The sequence below is a fragment of the Callionymus lyra genome, chromosome 3 (genome assembly GCF_982586985.1).
Source record: "Callionymus lyra chromosome 3, fCalLyr1.hap1.1, whole genome shotgun sequence".
Taxonomy (NCBI): domain Eukaryota; kingdom Metazoa; phylum Chordata; class Actinopteri; order Syngnathiformes; family Callionymidae; genus Callionymus; species Callionymus lyra.
Window position 1 is genome coordinate 6,218,358 of NC_141820.1, and position 23,165 is coordinate 6,241,522.

The 23,165-nt window shown below is 38.6% G+C and overlaps 1 protein-coding gene across 1 annotated transcript in view; it reads left to right on the top strand.

Annotated features, from left to right (window-relative positions):
- LOC148083121 (NACHT, LRR and PYD domains-containing protein 3-like) overlaps nt 1-10,818 on the top strand; it is a 31,882-nt gene extending 21,064 nt beyond the window's left edge. The window contains exons 10-13 of the mRNA XM_087785822.1: nt 8,587-8,760; nt 8,829-9,002; nt 9,329-9,372; nt 10,032-10,818. Of these exons, the coding sequence (XP_087641948.1) occupies nt 8,587-8,760; nt 8,829-9,002; nt 9,329-9,372; nt 10,032-10,573 (934 nt within the window). The 3' untranslated portion in view covers nt 10,574-10,818. The remainder of the gene's footprint in view (nt 1-8,586; nt 8,761-8,828; nt 9,003-9,328; nt 9,373-10,031) is intronic.
- The last annotated feature ends 12,347 nt before the right edge of the window (nt 10,819-23,165 follow it).

Genomic DNA, 23,165 nt, shown 5'->3' on the forward strand with positions numbered 1-23,165 from the left:
AGTCAAGACTCGAGTCATAAATCACTAGTCCGAGTCAAGTCTCGAGTCATAAATCACTAGTCAGAGTCAAGACTCGAGTCATAAATCATTAGTCCGAGTCAAGTCTCGAGTCATAAATCATTAGTCCGAGTCAAGTCTCGAGTCATAAATCACTAGTCAGAGTCAAGACTCGAGTCATAAATCATTAGTCCGAGTCAAGTCTCGAGTCATAAATCCCTAGTCCAAGTCAAGTCTCGAGTCATAAATTACTAGTCAGAGTCAAGTCTCGAGTCATAAATCATTAGTCCGACTCAAGTTTCGAGTCATAAATCTCTAGTCCGAGTCAAGTCTCGAGTCATAAATCACTAGTCCGAGTCAAGTCTCGAGTCATAAATCATTAGTCCGACTCAAGTTTCGAGTCATAAATCTCTAGTCCGAGTCAAGTCTCGAGTCATAAATCACTAGTCAGAGTCAAGTCTCGAGTCATAAATCATTAGTCCGACTCAAGTTTCGAGTCATAAATCTCTAGTCCGAGTCAAGTCTCGAGTCATAAATCACTAGTCCGAGTCAAGTCTCGAGTCATAAATCACTAGTCCGAGTCAAGTCTCTAGTCATAAATCACTAGTCAGAGTCAAGACTCGAGTCATAAATCATTAGTCCGAGTCAAGTCTCGAGTCATAAATCACTAGTCCGAGTCAAGTCTCGAGTCATAAATCACTAGTCCGAGTCAAGTCTCGAGTCATACATCACTAGTCAGAGTCAAGACTCGAGTCATAAATCATTAGTCCGAGTCAAGTCTCGAGTCATAAATCACTAGTCCGAGTCAAGTCTTGAGTCATAAATCACCAGTCCGAGTCAAGTCTCGAGTTATAAATCACTAGTCTGAGTCAAGACTCGAGTCATAAATCATTAGTCCGAGTCAAGTCTCGAGTCATAAATCACTTGTCCTAGTCAAGTCTTGAGTCATAAATCACCAGTCCGAGTCAAGTCTCGAGTTATAAATCACTAGTCCTAGTCAAGTCTTGAGTCATAAATCACCAGTCCGAGTCAAGTCTCGAGTCATAAATCACTATTCCGAGTCAAGTCTCGATTCATAAATTACTAGTCCGAGTCAAGTCTCGAGTCATAAATCTCTAGTCCGAGTCAAGTCTCGAGTCATAAATCACTAGTCCGAGTCAAGTCTCGAGTCATAAATCACTAGTCCGAGTCAAGTCTCGAGTCATAAATCACTAGTCCGAGTCAAGTCTCCAGTCATAAATCACTAGTCCGAGTCAAGTCTCGAGTCATAAATAACTAATTTGAGTCAAGTCTCGAGTCATAAATCACTAATTTGAGTCAAGTCTCGAGTCATAAATCACTAGTCCGAGTCAAGTCTCGAGTCATAAATCACTAATTTGAGTCAAGTCTCGAGTCATAAATCACTAGTCCGAGTCAAGTCTCCAGTCATAAATCACTAGTCCGAGTCAAGTCTCGAGTCATAAATAACTAATTTGAGTCAAGTCTCGAGTCATAAATCACTAATTTGAGTCATGTCTCGAGTCATAAATCACTAGTCCGAGTCAAGTCTCGAGTCATAAATCACTAATTTGAGTCAAGTCTCGAGTCATAAATCACTAGTCCGAGTCTAGTCTCGAGTCATAAATCACTAATTTGAGTCAAGTCTCGAGTCATAAATCACTAATTTGAGTCAAGTCTCGAGTCATAAATCACTAGTCTGAGTCAAGTCTCGAGTCATAAATCACTAATTTGAGTCAAGTCTCGAGTCATAAATCACTAGTCCGAGTCAAGTCTCGAGTCATAAATCACTAATTTGAGTCAAGTCTCGAGTCATAAATCACTAGTCCGAGTCTAGTCTCGAGTCATAAATCACTAATTTGAGTCAAGTCTCGAGTCATAAATCACTAATTTGAGTCAAGTCTCGAGTCATAAATCACTAGTCTGAGTCAAGTCTCGAGTCATAAATCACTAATTTGAGTCAAGTCTCGAGTCATAAATCACTAATTTGAGTCAAGTCTCGAGTCATAAATCACTAATTCGAGTCAAGTCTCGAGTCATAAATCACTAGTCCGAGTCAAGTCTCGAGTCATAAATCACTAGTCCGAGTCAAGTCTCGAGTCATACATCACTAGTCAGAGTCAAGACTCGAGTCATAAATCATTAGTCCGAGTCAAGTCTTGAGTCATAAATCACCAGTCCGAGTCAAGTCTCGAGTTATAAATCACTAGTCTGAGTCAAGACTCGAGTCATAAATCATTAGTCCGAGTCAAGTCTCGAGTCATAAATCACTTGTCCTAGTCAAGTCTTGAGTCATAAATCACCAGTCCGAGTCAAGTCTCGAGTTATAAATCACTAGTCTGAGTCAAGTCTCGAGTCATAAATCACTTGTCCTAGTCAAGTCTTGAGTCATAAATCACCAGTCCGAGTCAAGTCTCGAGTTATAAATCACTAGTCCGAGTCAAGTCTCGAGTCATAAATCACTATTCCGAGTCAAGTCTCGATTCATAAATTACTAGTCCGAGTCAAGTCTCGAGTCATAAATCTCTAGTCCGAGTCAAGTCTCGAGTCATAAATCACTAGTCCGAGTCAAGTCTCGAGTCATAAATCACTAGTCCGAGTCAAGTCTCGAGTCATAAATCACTAGTCCGAGTCAAGTCTCCAGTCATAAATCACTAGTCCGAGTCAAGTCTCGAGTCATAAATAACTAATTTGAGTCAAGTCTCGAGTCATAAATCACTAATTTGAGTCAAGTCTCGAGTCATAAATCACTAGTCCGAGTCAAGTCTCGAGTCATAAATCACTAATTTGAGTCAAGTCTCGAGTCATAAATCACTAGTCCGAGTCAAGTCTCCAGTCATAAATCACTAGTCCGAGTCAAGTCTCGAGTCATAAATCACTAATTTGAGTCAAGTCTCGAGTCATAAATCACTAATTTGAGTCAAGTCTCGAGTCATAAATCACTAGTCTGAGTCAAGTCTCGAGTCATAAATCACTAATTTGAGTCAAGTCTCGAGTCATAAATCACTAGTCCGAGTCAAGTCTCGAGTCATAAATCACTAATTTGAGTCAAGTCTCGAGTCATAAATCACTAGTCCGAGTCTAGTCTCGAGTCATAAATCACTAATTTGAGTCAAGTCTCGAGTCATAAATCACTAATTTGAGTCAAGTCTCGAGTCATAAATCACTAGTCTGAGTCAAGTCTCGAGTCATAAATCACTAATTTGAGTCAAGTCTCGAGTCATAAATCACTAATTTGAGTCAAGTCTCGAATCATAAATCACTAATTTGAGTCAAGTCTTGAGTCATAAATCACTAATTTGAGTCAAGTCTCGAGTCATAAATCACTAATTTGAGTCAAGTCTCGAGTCATAAATCACTAATTTGAGTCAAGTCTCGAGTCATAAATCACTAATTTGAGTCAAGTCTTGAGTCATAAATCACTAATTTGAGTCAAGTCTCGAGTCATAAATCACTAATTTGAGTCAAGTCTCGAGTCATAAATCACTAATTTGAGTCAAGTCTTGAGTCATAAATCACTAATTTGAGTCAAGTCTTGAGTCATTAATCACTAATTTGATTCAAGTCTCGAGTCATAAATCACTAATTTGAGTCAAGTCTTGAGTCATAAATCACTAGTCTGAGTCAAGTCTTGAGTCATAAATCACTAGTCCGAGTCAAGTTTCGAGTCATAAATCACTAGTCAGAGTCAAGACTCGAGTCATAAATCACTAGTCCGAGTCAAGTCTCGAGTCATAAATCACTAGTCAGAGTCAAGACTCGAGTCATAAATCATTAGTCCGAGTCAAGTCTCGAGTCATAAATCATTAGTCCGAGTCAAGTCTCGAGTCATAAATCACTAGTCAGAGTCAAGACTCGAGTCATAAATCATTAGTCCGAGTCAAGTCTCGAGTCATAAATCCCTAGTCCAAGTCAAGTCTCGAGTCATAAATTACTAGTCAGAGTCAAGTCTCGAGTCATAAATCATTAGTCCGACTCAAGTTTCGAGTCATAAATCTCTAGTCCGAGTCAAGTCTCGAGTCATAAATCACTAGTCCGAGTCAAGTCTCGAGTCATAAATCATTAGTCCGACTCAAGTTTCGAGTCATAAATCTCTAGTCCGAGTCAAGTCTCGAGTCATAAATCACTAGTCAGAGTCAAGTCTCGAGTCATAAATCATTAGTCCGACTCAAGTTTCGAGTCATAAATCTCTAGTCCGAGTCAAGTCTCGAGTCATAAATCACTAGTCCGAGTCAAGTCTCGAGTCATAAATCACTAGTCCGAGTCAAGTCTCTAGTCATAAATCACTAGTCAGAGTCAAGACTCGAGTCATAAATCATTAGTCCGAGTCAAGTCTCGAGTCATAAATCACTAGTCCGAGTCAAGTCTCGAGTCATAAATCACTAGTCCGAGTCAAGTCTCGAGTCATACATCACTAGTCAGAGTCAAGACTCGAGTCATAAATCATTAGTCCGAGTCAAGTCTCGAGTCATAAATCACTAGTCCGAGTCAAGTCTTGAGTCATAAATCACCAGTCCGAGTCAAGTCTCGAGTTATAAATCACTAGTCTGAGTCAAGACTCGAGTCATAAATCATTAGTCCGAGTCAAGTCTCGAGTCATAAATCACTTGTCCTAGTCAAGTCTTGAGTCATAAATCACCAGTCCGAGTCAAGTCTCGAGTTATAAATCACTAGTCTGAGTCAAGTCTCGAGTCATAAATCACTTGTCCTAGTCAAGTCTTGAGTCATAAATCACCAGTCCGAGTCAAGTCTCGAGTCATAAATCACTATTCCGAGTCAAGCCTCGATTCATAAATTACTAGTCCGAGTCAAGTCTCGAGTCATAAATCTCTAGTCCGAGTCAAGTCTCGAGTCATAAATCACTAGTCCGAGTCAAGTCTCGAGTCATAAATAACTAGTCCGAGTCAAGTCTCGAGTCATAAATCACTAGTCCGAGTCAAGTCTCCAGTCATAAATCACTAGTCCGAGTCAAGTCTCGAGTCATAAATAACTAATTTGAGTCAAGTCTCGAGTCATAAATCACTAATTTGAGTCAAGTCTCGAGTCATAAATCACTAGTCCGAGTCAAGTCTCGAGTCATAAATCACTAATTTGAGTCAAGTCTCGAGTCATAAATCACTAGTCCGAGTCAAGTCTCCAGTCATAAATCACTAGTCCAAGTCAAGTCTCGAGTCATAAATAACTAATTTGAGTCAAGTCTCGAGTCATAAATCACTAATTTGAGTCAAGTCTCGAGTCATAAATCACTAGTCCGAGTCAAGTCTCGAGTCATAAATCACTAATTTGAGTCAAGTCTCGAGTCATAAATCACTAGTCCGAGTCTAGTCTCGAGTCATAAATCACTAATTTGAGTCAAGTCTCGAGTCATAAATCACTAATTTGAGTCAAGTCTCGAGTCATAAATCACTAGTCTGAGTCAAGTCTCGAGTCATAAATCACTAATTTGAGTCAAGTCTCGAGTCATAAATCACTAATTTGAGTCAAGTCTCGAGTCATAAATCACTAATTTGAGTCAAGTCTTGAGTCATAAATCACTAATTTGAGTCAAGTCTCGAGTCATAAATCACTAATTTGAGTCAAGTCTCGAGTCATAAATCACTAATTTGAGTCAAGTCTCGAGTCATAAATTACTAATTTGAGTCAAGTCTTGAGTCATAAATCACTAATTTGAGTCAAGTCTCGAGTCATAAATCACTAATTTGAGTCAAGTCTCGAGTCATAAATCACTAATTTGAGTCAAGTCTTGAGTCATAAATCACTAATTTGAGTCAAGTCTTGAGTCATAAATCACTAATTTGAGTCAAGTCTCGAGTCATAAATCACTAATTTGAGTCAAGTCTTGAGTCATAAATCACTAGTCTGAGTCAAGTCTTGAGTCATAAATCACTAGTCCGAGTCAAGTTTCGAGTCATAAATCACTAGTCAGAGTCAAGACTCGAGTCATAAATCACTAGTCCGAGTCAAGTCTCGAGTCATAAATCACTAGTCAGAGTCAAGACTCGAGTCATAAATCATTAGTCCGAGTCAAGTCTCGAGTCATAAATCATTAGTCCGAGTCAAGTCTCGAGTCATAAATCACTAGTCAGAGTCAAGACTCGAGTCATAAATATTAGTCCGAGTCAAGTCTCGAGTCATAAATCCCTAGTCCAAGTCAAGTCTCGAGTCATAAATTACTAGTCAGAGTCAAGTCTCGAGTCATAAATCATTAGTCCGACTCAAGTTTCGAGTCATAAATCTCTAGTCCGAGTCAAGTCTCGAGTCATAAATCACTAGTCCGAGTCAAGTCTCGAGTCATAAATCATTAGTCCGACTCAAGTTTCGAGTCATAAATCTCTAGTCCGAGTCAAGTCTCGAGTCATAAATCACTAGTCAGAGTCAAGTCTCGAGTCATAAATCATTAGTCCGACTCAAGTTTCGAGTCATAAATCTCTAGTCCGAGTCAAGTCTCGAGTCATAAATCACTAGTCCGAGTCAAGTCTCGAGTCATAAATCACTAGTCCGAGTCAAGTCTCTAGTCATAAATCACTAGTCAGAGTCAAGACTCGAGTCATAAATCATTAGTCCGAGTCAAGTCTCGAGTCATAAATCACTAGTCCGAGTCAAGTCTCGAGTCATAAATCACTAGTCCGAGTCAAGTCTCGAGTCATACATCACTAGTCAGAGTCAAGACTCGAGTCATAAATCATTAGTCCGAGTGAAGTCTCGAGTCATAAATCACCAGTCCGAGTCAAGTCTCGAGTTATAAATCACTAGTCTGAGTCAAGACTCGAGTCATAAATCATTAGTCCGAGTCAAGTCTCGAGTCATAAATCACTTGTCCTAGTCAAGTCTTGAGTCATAAATCACCAGTCCGAGTCAAGTCTCGAGTTATAAATCACTAGTCTGAGTCAAGTCTCGAGTCATAAATCACTTGTCCTAGTCAAGTCTTGAGTCATAAATCACCAGTCCGAGTCAAGTCTCGAGTCATAAATCACTATTCCGAGTCAAGTCTCGATTCATAAATTACTAGTCCGAGTCAAGTCTCGAGTCATAAATCTCTAGTCCGAGTCAAGTCTCGAGTCATAAATCACTAGTCCGAGTCAAGTCTCGAGTCATAAATCACTAGTCCGAGTCAAGTCTCGAGTCATAAATCACTAGTCCGAGTCAAGTCTCCAGTCATAAATCACTAGTCCGAGTCAAGTCTCGAGTCATAAATAACTAATTTGAGTCAAGTCTCGAGTCATAAATCACTAATTTGAGTCAAGTCTCGAGTCATAAATCACTAGTCCGAGTCAAGTCTCGAGTCATAAATCACTAATTTGAGTCAAGTCTCGAGTCATAAATCACTAATTTGAGTCAAGTCTCGAGTCATAAATCACTAGTCTGAGTCAAGTCTCGAGTCATAAATCACTAATTTGAGTCAAGTCTCGAGTCATAAATCACTAATTTGAGTCAAGTCTCGAGTCATAAATCACTAATTTGAGTCAAGTCTCGAGTCATAAATCACTAATTTGAGTCAAGTCTCGAGTCATAAATCACTAATTTGAGTCAAGTCTCGAGTCATAAATCACTAATTTGAGTAAAGTCTTGAGTCATAAATCACTAATTTGAGTCAAGTCTCGAGTCATAAATCACTAATTTGAGTCAAGTCTCGAGTCATAAATCACTAATTTGAGTCAAGTCTTGAGTCATAAATCACTAATTTGAGTCAAGTCTTGAGTCATAAATCACTAATTTGAGTCAAGTCTCGAGTCATAAATCACTAATTTGAGTCAAGTCTTGAGTCATAAATCACTAGTCTGAGTCAAGTCTTGAGTCATAAATCACTAGTCAGAGTCAAGACTCGAGTCATAAATCACTAGTTTAGGTCAAGTCTTCAGTCATAAATCACTAGTTTAGGTCAAGTCTTAAGTCATAAATCACTAGTTTGATTCAAGTCTCGAGTCATAAATCACTAGTTTGAGTCAAGTCTCGAGTCATAAATCACTAGTTTGAGTCAAGTCTTGAGTCATAAATCACTAGTTTGAGTCAAGTCTCGAGTCATAAATCACTAGTTTGAGTCAAGTTTCGAGTCATAAATCACTAGTTTGAGTCAAGTTTCGAGTCATAAATCACTAGTTTGAGTCAAGTTTCGAGTCATAAATCACTAGTTTGAGTCAAGTGTCGAGTCATAAATCACTAGTTTGAGTCAAGTTTCGAGTCATAAATCACTAGTTTGAGTCAAGTGTCGAGTCATAAATCACTAATTTGAGTCAAGTCTCGAGTCAAAAATCACTTTTATTCATTTATTTCTATTGTGACTTTAGTTTTTCTTCTTCTCTTGTGTTTGTTTCTGGTATAAAAACAACATCAATCCTCTCACAACAGTCTCTGTGTATCATGTGACACTTTTATAAATAATGAAACAAAGTCAGGAAAGTGTTGAACTGATGAAAACATCATTATTTCATGTGTTTGATCAAGTTGATCCTGATTGATAGAAAAGTCTTCAAATATTCACACAATCATGTGATGATCTTATGAATGTAAAGAGTTCAGTGTTTCCTCAAATCAAGTCTTTCAAGTCAAAATAGAGAAAAAGTCACTTGTTGACGACACTCGTCTCTTTCACAGGCTGAACTTCTGTGGACTGACAGAGAGAAGTTGTTCACTTCTGTCCTCAGTCCTCAGCTCTCCGTCCTCTAGTCTGACTCAACTGGACCTGAGTGACAACGACCTGAAGGATCCAGGAGTGGAGCTGCTGTCTGCTGGACTGAAGAGTCCACACTGTCACCTGGAGACTCTCAGGTCAGAACATCATGTCTTCAGTTCTTCTGGTCTCATGATTTAATGAAACTGTTTCTCCTTCATTACAGTCTGTCAGGGTGTCTGATCTCAGCAGGAGGTTGTTCTTCTCTGGCCTCAGCTCTGACATCTAACCCGTCCCATCTGAGAGAGCTGGACCTGAGATACAATCATCCAGGAGGACCAGGACTGGAGCTGCTGTCTGCTGGACTGGAGAGTCCAGACTGGAGGCTGGAGACTCTCAGGTATGGACGGAGCAGCAGAACTCACTGACTGAGCTCCAAAGATCTTCAGACTGAACATGTGATCAGAAGCAGAGAGATGTGAGTGTGTGACGCTCCTCAGACTCTTCATCTGAACTGAGCACATGAATCAAACTCTCAGAGCTTCTCCATGTTCTCCTGCTGGACACCAGTGGAAGAACAAGGAGACAGTGGAGACTGAGCGAGTGTTTCTAGATCCATCTTTGTTGTGGTCAACACAGTCATGAAAGAACGTCCACTTAGCAGCATGAAGTCATGAAACATCTGAAGTCAAATGAATCTGATCTTCTCAATGTTTCTTCCTCCAGGCTGGATCGTGGACCACAGAGATCAACATCTGGAGATGAGAAGTGTAAGTTTGATTTGATTGATGGATGAGAACTCCTCAACTCTGTCAGCTTCTCGTGGAGCAGTTGTGATGTTGGTGACTTCATGTTACACTTGAATCTGCTGATGGAGCTTCATCAAGTCCAGGTCACTGCCCAGAACACTGGTCACCAACATGGTGTCCAGCAGCAGCTGGTGAGGAGCCTCCGTGCAGATGTAGAAGCAGCAATGTTGACTTTCCTCATCATCTCACACTCATTCATTCACTCTTTTCACTCTTTGACTTGAGAGTGCAAATGAAGATCATCACGTTCTCAGTGGAGTGAGAAGATCTCAGTGCAGCATCTCACCTGGATGATGGTGGAGATGAACGCAGAGATGTTTCCACAACATGAAGAAACATCATGTTAGCTACATGCTAGTTTAGCTGCTGACTTGATATGGACACACTGGTGTCAATCAAATGTGACAGTCATCTCCTCACGATTATTATGGGATGTTCCAGTTCTCCTGGTTCTTCTCTGGAGGTGGTCCCAGTCTCAGAAGACTTCACTTTGATGGTGATCTCCACTAGATGTCAACAAACAGAGCAGCCCTCCCTGGCTTGCTGGGACACTGAGTCCATGATTGTCTGGAAGAGAAAGTTCTTCCACCATCATCACCTCTCGTGTCTTCTTCTCTCAGACTTCCGTTCACTCTCACTGGACCCGGACACAGCACACCGGCGCCTCCTACTGTCCAACGACAACAGGACGGTGGAACTTGTGACGCAGGATCAGGATTATCTGGACCATCCCGACAGATTCCACCGGTGTCTTCAGGTGATGAGCAGAGAAGCTGTGACTGGACCTTGTTACTGGGAGCTGGAGTGGAGAGGAGGAGCTTCTATCGCACTGACTCTCAGAAGAGACGGAGGGAAAGAAGACGAGTCTGAGTTTGGACAGAACCGTTATTCCTGGAGTCTGAGCTGCTCTGATGATGAAGGATATAAATTCTGTCACAATAAGATAGAAACTGTCATCAAGAGTCAAGAAGTTTCTCACAGAGTAAGAGTGAAGATCAACGATCCTGAATCTGGATATTTGGAGTTTTACAGTGACTCCTCTAATGGTCTTATACTCCTCAACACCTTCTTCATCTCCACTGAACCTTTGTACCTGGGATTTGGACTCAAAGAGGTTCCTGGTTCTGGTTCTTCAGTGTGTGTGCGTGAGCTGAGTGTGTGAGTGTGTTCCTCCATCAAACGTGTGTAGCTGCTGTCAATCATCATGAAAAGTGCTGACAGTGAGGAAAGAAGAAATCTGCTCCTGAAACAAACGTGTTGTTTTGAAGGAAGAAAGAATGTGAAGAATTGTTGAAGAAACTTTCTCTTTCATCACTTGTTGTTCAGTCGACTGTAAGAGTTGAAGCTCAAGTACAGCCGAGCACATGTCAGGATCTTCTGATGGTTGATGTTCTAATGATGCACACACGTGACAACATGAATATGAAGTGTAGCGTTCATACTTCTGTCACTTCTTTCTCTTTTATTCTGACAATAAAGTGCATCAGTCTCCATGAAGCATAAACCTGACGACCTGAAATACAATCAAAGAAAACACTCGTCTCTGAACTGAAGCAAAAGTTGATCATTGACTCTATTGTTGACACTCAGCAGTAACTTCAGCAGCTAAACTGTCGACTGACGCTCTAAACTTCACATCCACACGGTAAGTGGTGCGTTCATGGACCAATTCAAACTATGAGATGAAATAACAGCTTTAATCAAAAGTGATCAATGTGGTGTTCAAAAGATGCTGAGACGAGGGAGACGGCAGCGTAAAGAACTGACTGGATATAAAAGAGGGAAAAACATTCCAGAGGTATCAAAGGCAGATGCTCCAAACTTGATAAATATGTTCTGAAAGACTTTTATTTTCATCCAGTTGTTTTTCTGCTGGATAAAAAAAAAGCCATGAATTCATAAAGTGACATTCAACTGAAGAAATGAAGATCTGAGTCACTGTAGTCCGAGCATATATTTTACATGTGGACACTCGAAATATCCCTTAAAACACAGAAAAGCATAAAAGTCCTGTTTATTAAACTTCCTTTTCCTTTTCGCTTTGCTTTACCAGGGGATCCACCATTAGGACATAAAACCAGTGCTGTGTCTCAAATCGCATACTACTCTTAGTATACTAGAAGTTAGTATGCATCAGGATAGTGTACATACTAACTAGTAACTAATTCTCCACAGATAGTATGTCTCAAATCAAACTCTGCTGCTACACACTAACCAGAAATCACATGACAGCTTCTTCTTCTACTTCTATTTAATGATGTTTCAAGCAGCTGTTTGAACGCAATCGCCACCTGCTGGCAGCACGTATTGCAACTTTGGAAAAAGAAATAAAGAAAAAATATGAGAATCTAAATATTCGCGAGATATTTAAGATGGTATCAGCAGCGAAGACGTGTTTATCCTCCTACTGCTGCTGAAAATACACCTGTAAGTATATGAATATAATTGCATTTATATATGATGTAACTTCCGTTTAAAACGTCACTAAGATCGCGGCTGTTTAGTGTGGTTAGTGTCCATCGAACCATGCTCAGTTTTGTGGGCGTGTTAGTACGCCAATTTAGTATGCATGGCGCACTAAATTTCGCATACTAAGAATTGAGACGCACTAACTCACTAAAAATACTAACTTTTAGTACGCTAGTATGCGATTTGAGACACAGCACCGGAATCCCCAAATTTGGATACTATACGTATACGTATTCGTCGAATGAATCTAGAGCCGAACGGAGCCAAAAAGACCCAAAGCTCCCCAAAGTGCCTCCTAGAGTTTTACTCCCTACACATGAATGATACAAATGAACAAAACCCACACAATAACATAAAATAAAGTAAAATAAAGAAATAATAAATATAAAGGGGTGCTCTTTCAATATACTAAATATTACTATTGATACACAGTGAAAAACCACGACGCTTGACAAATCACAGCAGAGTGGGAGGGGTTGGGGTAAACAGGATTTCATCTCCAGAAAGAAAGTGTTTTCAGTGGGCAGGGCTTAAGCACATTTTGTAATGTAGATATTTCAATGAAAAGAGCGTTTTGTACAAACAGACACTGATGGTACAATAGAGATCAATTTAAGAGACACTCAAATTGACACCTTGGTTGCACTTTAAAGGGGTGAATGTTGTCCTCAGTGATTAAACATAAAAAAGGTGACTTGACACGACAACATTACAACACCACAAATGATACAATTTTATTAATTATAATAGTTATTTGATGCATTCATTTTAATTATGACAATGTGTTCAAATATGATACAACCCGAGCCTTGAGCGACGCCTGTAGTTTTCCGGGACTCGGCTATCCAGGAGGAGAGAAAGCGGGAGGAGGGGCGAGCGGAGGACGACCACTGATGTGAGCGAAGAAGAAGAAGAACCAGCAGAAGCGTCATCATCATCATCATCACCTCCAACACTGACGAAAAAAGCTGTGTCTCAAATCACATACTTGCACTCTCAAAGTTAGTATTTTTAGTGCGTAAGTGCGTCTCAATTCTCAGTATGTGAAATGTAGTGCTCCAAAACTGAGTATGGATCGATGGACACTTTCTACCCTAAACGGCTCCATCTTAGCGACGTTGATTAGTAAATGAAAGTTACCATATATATATATATATATATATATATATATATATATATATACATATACTTACAGGTGCATTTTCAGCCAAAAGTAGGACAATGACACGTCTTGGCTTCTGATACCGACGTACATATCTCGCCAATATTTCGTTTCTCATATTTTTTCTTTATTTCTTCTTCCAAACTTGCAAGACGAGCTGCCAGCAGGTGGCGATAGTGTTCCTACAGCTGGTTGCAACCATCGTTAAATAGTAGTAGAAGAAGAAGCTGTCGTGTCATTTCCTGTTAGTGTGTAGCAGCAGAGTTTGATCTGAGACATACTATCTGTGGAGAATTAGTTACTAGTTAGTACGTACACTATCCTGATGCACACTTATTTCTAGTATACTAAGAGAAGTATGCAATGCGAGACACAGCTCATGTCTTCAGGTAAATCCACGTTTCTGCTCCATCTTCCTCCACGAGTGACGTTCGTGTGTCACTACAGCACTCAATATGTGATTGTCAATCAAATCGATCGTTTCTCACCACGCGACCCTGTTTTGAATGAGGGAGAGTCGGGGTCACAGTGACCTGGACCAGCCAGCACCCACTGACACCACTACCTCACCAGCAACAATTTAAAGACAGTTTGTAGCTTCATTATCGAGCTGGATTATGACCACCTGCTGAATAGCAATTGTACTTTAGTGAGTCAGTGGTTATCAAAAGCGAAGGTAATAAAAGAAGAAAAAGTTAAATTAACGATTTCCCCCATTTCGTGTCCTAATTAGACACATTTGAAGACAAAATGAAACTAATACACAAGTGATAGCATTGTTTTTTTTTAATTCCCGAAACTAATAATATTATACATGTGCTGTTTTCTGTTTCTGAATATTTCTGGAAGATAGATAAAGTAAATAAATACAGATAAAGTACATCCATACATCTACAAACCAACATGCAAAAAAACAAACAAAACAAAAAAATGCCCACATCATTTATATCAGACCTGGGCAAAGTGCGGCCCGGGGGCCACATGCAACACTTTGACTGTATTTATGCGGCCCCCATAATGTCAAAATAGGATCATGTATGAATGGTTCTGTTAACAAATGTATTTTGTATTTATTATTAATTTACATTTTCACACTTTTTTTTTTTCCCTCCTTTCTTGTGTGTAAATTTTAGAGTATATATTAATCCCTCAAAACATTTTTTTTAAGTTAGTTGAAGAAATGTTTTGAAAAAAACTCATATATACAAGAACAAAATTGCATCTTATTTATCTTAATAAATGTCACGGCCTAATGACAAATGAAGAACAGATATCCTTGAAGAATTATAATTGCTCACCTGTGATTTAGATGTATAGCCTGACAAAGGACGTTTACATACAAATTAGTGGTCACAAAAACATTGAGCTACATACATAAATACACAAGAAACACACATAATAAAACAAATAAAAAGAAACAATCAAACAAATATTTACATAACAAACAACAAGAATATTTTGGATAATATAATATTATATATTTATAATATTGTTATTTATGGAAACAAGAACAAATGTTAAATAAAGGACATTCCTGCCGACTCTTGTCAATTATATACAGAAAGTCGATATAGAAGAGTCAGAATTGATGATGTTGCATCGGAAGAAGTTCGAATGGAAAACATAAGAAAGACACCAAGAGTCACCAAGATGGCGGTCGTTTAGGCGTTTAGTTTAGAACGTGTCCATCGATCTATACTCACTTTTGTGGCTGTTTCAGTGATAATTTAGTGTGCATGGGGCACAACATTTCACATATTAAGAATTGCGATGCACTTTTGCACTAAAAATAAAGTTTAAGTACGCAAGTATGCGATTTGAGACACAGCTCTGCACTTAACTGAAGCCTGTGTTGCTGTTTACCATCATAACACACATAACACACACCTTTTTGAAGCATATTTTCACCAAACACACCTGATTTAAACATATTTTTAGTCTTAATTATGTATATCTTAGATTTTTATAATATTTATCTTTGCCATTCCTTTTTATTTTATTTATACAGTTTTCTATTTTGTATTTTTCCTTAACATTTCTCCCACATTACTAGCAGCATCTGTTGTAACATTTCTCTCTGTGAGATGAATAAAGAATCTATTTAATAGACTATATAGTTTTTCTTCTAAAACCTGCAACTCAGATGACTTTATTGATATGGATGTGACAGAGATAACCATAGTCTGTACTAATGAAAATCTATTCATGCATTTCAATGTCTGCTGCTTAAATGGTGCTTTCTAACCAAATCCAGCATCAAAGCACTATTGTCACTAATAGCAGCACAACATCATTGAGCAATATTGTTCAGTAACACAAAAGTATCAACAGAAATACTGACCTGTGCTTCTCATGTGGTCAGGAAATGATGGTCGACAAAGATATACCAGGGTAAGAAGGGGAAGAGTCAGAGAGGACTCCCGCCTTCAAGCCTGGCAGTAGACAGCTCATCGCCGGCAGCAGTGGTTAAGTTTGAATAGCAGAACAATGTGGATCATCTTGGAAAACTTGTCTACTACGGTCAGGATAGTGGTCAGGCCGTTGGAAGGATGCAGACCAGTGACAAAGTCGACGGCGATGTGAGACCATGGGCAACCGGGACAGGGAGAGGCTGAACCAGACCAGGTGATGTTAACCTGCATGGGCCCTGGAACTGCAGAACCTGGGTTCAGAGGTGAACTAGGACCGTAGGGGAACCTCTAAGGAAAACAACTCAGGTCGAGAGCGACCCTCACATCGGTGCTCCCAAAGCCGGTTATCCTCACGAACAGCCAGGGAAATAAGGCCTTCTAGGGACTCTGGTTTATCCCAGGTCGATAATTGGTCGCGAATCTCATCACTGAGGCTGGTGGTGAACACTGATTTAAGAGCGGGTCATTCCAGCCGGACTCAGAAGCTACCACCAGAAAATCGATGCTAAACTGGAAGACGGAGGAAGAGCTGTGGCGCAGCTTTAAAAGTTGACTAGAGACAGCTGAAGAGTTGTGGAATGGAAAATCAAACACCCGACATATCTGCTCAGAAAATGAAACAAAGAGTTAAGACGATCTGCCTTGGAGCTCGCTGAATCTTATTATCTTCCGCTGGGTTCATAATTGGTCAGCAGGTTCTGTCATGAGTTACTTCACAAGGTGACCCAGATGCGGAAGAGAATGAAATGACAACGGCTTAGGTGCCAAAAAGACTATTCAATACAAAAACAATACAACAAATGTCCAGCAGATGGTGACAGTGTAACTTGAGTACTTTCTCTCAGTCCAACAATAGCGCGTGAATAAAAGAGAAGGTTCAGGCGGGTGTGGCTGAGAGCCACGAGATCCACTGGGGCAGACGAGAAACAAACAAAAGCATAAAATAATTAAATACACCCTTTGAACGAAGACAGTTAACACAGTCCACACAGAACTTTTAAAATGTACTGTGAAGGTCATTGTGAGATCCAGTTCAACAAAATCCCTCTCCGGCCATTGGGCACCTGCTCCCAGGTCATCTGAAGAGCAATAATTCTGTCTGAATGCAGGTCAGCAGATGAGATGATCAGCCCTGGAAGGCACTTGTCCCATGTATCACTTCCTGTTGTCCTTTCAAAAGCTTCTCTAAGATGAGTTTCTGAATGTGCTACGACGATGGTAACCATAGTTCTGTGAACAAAACAAACCCTCCTGTTCAAGCTGCTGAGCCTGTGTCCCAGCCCAGTCAATTCATCTATTACTGCCCAGTGAGTAGCCAGAAGCAGTCCTGTTATCCCAGCCACTCTAACACAACAAGGCTGTTGAGTTGGCGAAATTCATTTAGAAGAAGGTTTAATACCTTTTTATCAGTCAACCAGGAAGGTTTGTTTTTAAAGTAGACTGTAATAATATCTTCTTTAAGCTTTAGTAATCATTCTTATTTTTAAAATTTTGTTTAATATCCTACGCTGGTAACTAGCCACACCACTAGGTATGGAATGCTAAAGTTATGAGAGCGATCAAAGCTTTTATTGTAAGTAAAATGTTGTCGATACTTGGAAAATACAGACCTCTATGTATCACCGCCAGACTGCCAAGTCAGGATCCAGTGCTGCTCCAAATGTTACAGATGAAAAGAGTTTCTAACTCTGGTTTTCATCCAGGATATATTTGCCGAGACTCAAAACAGGAAACCCAAATGCAGACGCAAGATCAGGATCAAATCATAACCTTATATTAGACAAAACAAAACGAGCAGGCACCACATGATGATATACTGATATAAAGAATCTTCCAACTAACACTAGGTCTATTGACCAACTGAAGACTCCAAATCAAGGGGAACAGGGAGAAGGTGAGAAGGCGTAGGTGACAGAGATCAAGATAGTCGGGTCAGGAGCATGAGAGAAGGTCCACGTGACACACAGGGATCAGGGCTTCACAATAAAGACAGGAAGTGAATGACGGTACATTAATATTAATCATTGAGTACCTCAAATACCTATTGGTGTATTTTCAAATGTGATTTAAACCCATCATTATTGGGATGTATAGATCATTTATCCGTGTAATTCCATTTCCCAAGGTACAGTACACAGAGAATGACTAAGATAATAAATGATTTTCTCTGCTTCTTAAAAACCTTCCCTTCCTGCTTACATAGGGAACAATCTTCGGACCATTAATAGTTTACTTAACTGTTCTCTGAATAAATCTTAAATCTCTGTCTTAAAACTTTGAATGTGACTTAAAAGTTCTTCCTTTTAGGAAAAAAAAGGTTTGTTCTGTTTAGAATACATTCGTAGGCTTGTTATCCAATTAATTGAATAATTAATAATAAATAAATTCTTTTTTTTCCCTTTAAAAAGCCATGAAAGTCTGTCATATGCTGCTCAGAGGAAAAACAAAAGAGACTCTGGAGAAAACTGTTGTTATGTCTGAGCTACATTCATCTCTCAAACACCTGAGGTCACTTTGAAACATACCAGTGATGTCACAGAGTAAATATATTATTGGCAGATATGAGCATGTCTGTTTTATTTTTGATGCTCTGAAAATGATGTCTTTTTATATTCTGTTTGTGTATGTTGTTTTGAAAGTCGTGTGTTTTCTGACGATCTGTTCATTTATCCCTCCGTTATGTAGTGCTTTTTGTTGATTCATTGAGAAGTAGATATTAAGTAAAGATAATTATTGTTTCCATTAAATAACTTGGACATTATTATCCTAAACATTTCGCCTTTGTCCGGGGATTCAACTTTCCAGCAGTGTTAAGAGCGTGAGCAAACAACAGGAATGGTGGCAGCAAAACAGATGATGACGCGTGTGTTTAAAAGCATTCAATCACCCACTTGCCAAAATATACATCTGCTAACAGATGTTTCCGTCAGTGCTGGCAACCAAGAAAGATGATAAACATATTTGATTGTTGTGCGGGTATAGAAAGCAGTAACTCTTGTGAGGTTGCACTTGTGTCGAATAAAATGATTTCTATTAATAGATGTTATGTTTCCTTATATCGTAGATTAAAGTCTTTCACAGTGGGATTAACGCATGTGATGATGGTTGCTGTGGGCGAACGAATGGGTGAAGGGTGAACCTTTTCTAACTGTTATCCGATCACGTTGTTGAAGATGACAGTTCAGAATTTGTGTTGAAGACCCTGTTCAGAGTAGAGGTCATGTACAGGAAGTTTTGGATCATGTTTATTTGAAATCAACTTGGCCTCGTATGTCAACTCAGGGTGCACTGTGGACATGCAGGTCACTAAATCTGGAACAAAGACGTATTCAGATGATCAGTGTTTTTTTTTTTAACAAACTCGCAGCATTAAAGCTGCATTCACGTAGTAGAATATTAGATTTCACAGGGTTGTTAATATTTTAACTATTTCATGGAAATATGAAGATTTAAAAAAAAGGTGTACCATATTGTCTGTGTTGTGTTATCACTGAAGGACACACAACAATGTCCGACAAGCAATCTGGCGAAAAGACAGATATCTATTTTTGGTATTTACAAACACAAACAAACAAACACTAACACAAACTCACTCAGCGAACACAAAAACACACACACATATTCGTGAACTTTGAGTTAATTGATGTTCATTTGAATTTGTGTGTTTTAGACTTTCTCATGGACAAACGGATGAACCAGCTTATGAATAGAATGGACTCATCACAAGTATGATAAGCTACGCGGAAACATTTTACTTCTTTCCTTCTGCTGTTGCATTTCATAACGATTAATGGGTGAAGATCGTGGGCAACTGGCATAATGGTGACACATTCAATGGAGGGTTTGAAACTTTGGGTACAAGGTCTTGATCCCTGCAGAACACTCCAGACATCATAGCTACAGCTTAGATCTATATTGTTTTCAACAAACATTTCTATACGTTTTAGAGCAGGTTTTAGGATCAGCTGTTCGGTGGCAGAAGTGTGGTGAGGATGTGGGAGTCCACTTCACTCAACTACCAGTCCACAGTTCATCCCAGCCCGGATGTGAGAGGTTGGTGGACAGGTCGAGGACTTGCGATGAAAGCAAGGGGGTGACCAGAGAGCAAAACTCAAACTTGTTATTAACATGAAAGGGCAAACAGCCTTTCAACCTATTTAAGGTAAAACAAGCTCAGAAGATTCTTCTCTGATTATTTTCCTTTTCTTTCGGTTATGGTCTCATTCTGGGATTCTTCCAGACTGAATCAGTCCTTTGACTACAACAATAAACAAGACTTCAGGACGCTCAGAGATTAGATAAACCTTCTGGAGACGTGTGGGATGTTGGCTTAGCTTTTTTTTATGTTTAATGGTTCATGTGACAATATTCTTTAATTTATTTGATGTCTTTATGCAGTGAACTTTTCCGCCTAGTTTTAAGACTGACTTGATAGAAAAATGACATAACACTGTGTACAATGAAACATAAGTTGTCATGTTAAATTAATAAGTCTTGCATATGTTGATTCCTATAATTATATAGAATTTAAGCTTGAAACGCATAAGCTCGCCACCAAGCAAATGTAGTATAACGGCTAACTGGGAAACTACTCAACATCTTTAGAACAAGCTTGTTGTCATTTTCCTTTATTCTCATAAAAAATATTTCACCTCAGGCTCTACGTCAAAACATTTCAACTGAGGTGATTTAAATGAACAGTTATGTCTTCACGAGATGATATGTCGTCTCGTGAAGACATACTGTTGAGTTTCAGCGAATGTCAAGAGTGAGATATGAGTTAGATAGATAGTGTGGGTGGAGGATGATGATTTAACTATTAAGTTCTCCGAAAGCCTTTATTTATTGGATATGATATTTTCGCTTAGAAATTCTACATTTTCCAGAAGACAATGACATGTATGAGCAAAAGCAAAAATTGTATGTGTATATATATATATATATATATATATATATTATGTTTGATCGCTTTCTCTAAAATTCTACATTTGAATGTTTTGAAATTATATTATATATATACTGTATATATTTTGATTCTATATATATATTTATATTATTTAAATATTAAAGCCTGCCATTTCTGATTATTTATAACCTATTTATTGGGTGACAATCTTAATTTGTTTTAAACAGTGAAATATTGACGTTCTGGGTTTGTGTTTGTGCTCCTATTTGTTTATGGGGCAAAGCCTGAGGCAGGTTAGGGAGGAGACGTCTTTGTGTGAGTCAACCTCTCAATAGAAAAATGATTTAAATCAGTTATTGAATGAAAAGAAATTCATCCTTTCATGTCATTCAATTATTTAAAAAAAATCATTTGATGCTTCTTTAAAAATAACAACATTTAAATCAAATAAAATATTCAACATTTAAAACGTTAAATTCAACCATTTAATATTTCGATGGCACTGATATACTTCCATAGTTATATTTCAAAATAATATGGTTGTTTTAAAAATATATTATCTGAGATACAAGTCGATTTTATTCTGAAGGATATAATGGTTAGTTTTATGCTCCTAAAAGCCTCAGAGTCATGAAGTGTAAGATCATGAAAACTAACCTGAAACCTTCAACATCCCTTGTTTAGCAACATCTACTGTCCTGGTCGTAAAGAAAACTCCATGTTTCAACTGGTCTGGTCTCATCAAAGATAATCACCACCAGGTGAAGGACACGTCAGACTCCAGTGCTGTGTCTCAAATCGCATACTAATCTTAGTATGCTAGAAGTTAGTATGCATCAGTTTAGTATGCATACTAACTAGTACGCAAATTCTCCGCAGATAGTATGTCTCAAATCAAACCCTGAAGCTACACACTAACCGGAAATCACATGACAGCTTCTTCTTCTACTTCTATTTAACGATGTTTCAAGCAGCTGTTTGAACGCTATCGCCACCTGCTGGCAGCACGTATTGCAAGTTTGGAAAAAGAAATAAAGAAAAAATATGAGAATCTAAATAATCGCGAGATATTTAAGATGGTATCAGCAGCGAAGACGTGTTTATCCTCCTACTGCTGCTGAAAATACACATTTAAGTATATGAATATATATGCATTTATATATGACTTAACTTCCGTTTAAAACGTCACTAAAATGGCGGCTGTTTAGTGTGGTTAGTGTCCATCGAACCATACTCAGTTTTGTGGGCGTGTTAGTACGCCAATTTAGTATGCATGGCGCACTAAATTTCGCATACTAAGAATTGAGACACACTAACGTACTAAAAATACTAACTTTTAGTACGCTAGTATGCGATTTGAGACCCAGCACAGGTCTACTTGTCCGGCCGAACGACCTCGACGCAGGTTTTAGGAGTCGAGGAGTCACACCACGTTGACGCAGTTCCCGGCGCTCGCTGCTGCCCTCTTGCTGCAGTAGGAGAAGTTGCTGTGATTGGTGGACGAGCCGTTCATGTGCGAGAAGATTCACACAAGAGGTTGAAAGAGCTTCAGTACGATTGACTGACCTTTCACCCCAGTGACCCTGTTGGTATCTCCTCACTGGTGTCTGTCATTTTAAATAGACTTTGTGGATGTGTTGACAACTGAAGTGGGAATAGTTGACATTCCTGTGTGTTGCCAAGTGTTCACTAAACACTTTCAGCAAATATCTCTGCTCCCATCGCTGGAGGAAGAAATGACTGTAACTTTACTGAGATACTAGAAAAATACTAAGTATTTTAGTGCCATCAGAATATCGAAGCATTATTCCAGTTCAATCATTTTTTTTATTTAAAAGTTGAATTTGTTTTTATAAGAAAAAAATAAATAGAGAAATAATTAAATAATTAAAATAATAAATTTTAATTTATTTTTCTTCAAATTGAAAAACTATACAAATGTGATGAATCGTGTCTGAAGTAAATCAGTGTCATTGGAATATTGATGGTTGAATTTAACATTTACTGAAATAGAATTTATATGCTGTATGTATATTTGTATATATATTTTTTAGTCCAACACATTTTATACACATATATCGTACAGTATTGTCTGGTTTAACATTTTTGGGATTTCATTTACAAGACCATCGATTCTTTGAATTAGACATTTTTTTTGATAACTTTTTTTTATTATTTTTTTTATGATATTAGCTATATTAGATAGAGCTCACATTATCAATTTATATTTATTTTGTTTAGTATATATATTTTTAAATATATTTATATAGCACACTCCACAACAAATTGGTGGGCTTGACTGTGGAGTCTTCATGCTGAAGGTGAGATAGTTTTAAGTATTTCAAATTCAGGTTCTATTTAACACGTTTATCATTTAACTTGTTTCCAATTTATCTTTTTTATTGTTTTTTTTAGTGGACCTGGTTCTGAGGGAGAACTTAAGGGACTTCCATGAAAGACAAGTCCTACAATATTGAATTACTGAGTGAAGAACCCACGTCTGACCAGATCATTGCAGGACAGAAAACCATGATGACGGAGAGATTCGTTTTTTATTTCACGTGTCACACCTGTATACGTGCCTGTCATGCGCGGAATAGTTTTCAAAACATCTTATTTTTATTTAAGTCACATTACGTAGCAGGTATCATTAGATCATCCATTATATTCCAGAAGTATCTTTAAAGCGCTGTTTACTCACTAGTTGTGTTGTTTCTAATTATAAATAAACTAAATACGTGTTGAACGTTCAACTAACTCCCCGTTTAATTCAATTTAATCACGCTTTGTCGTTCGATATGAAAAT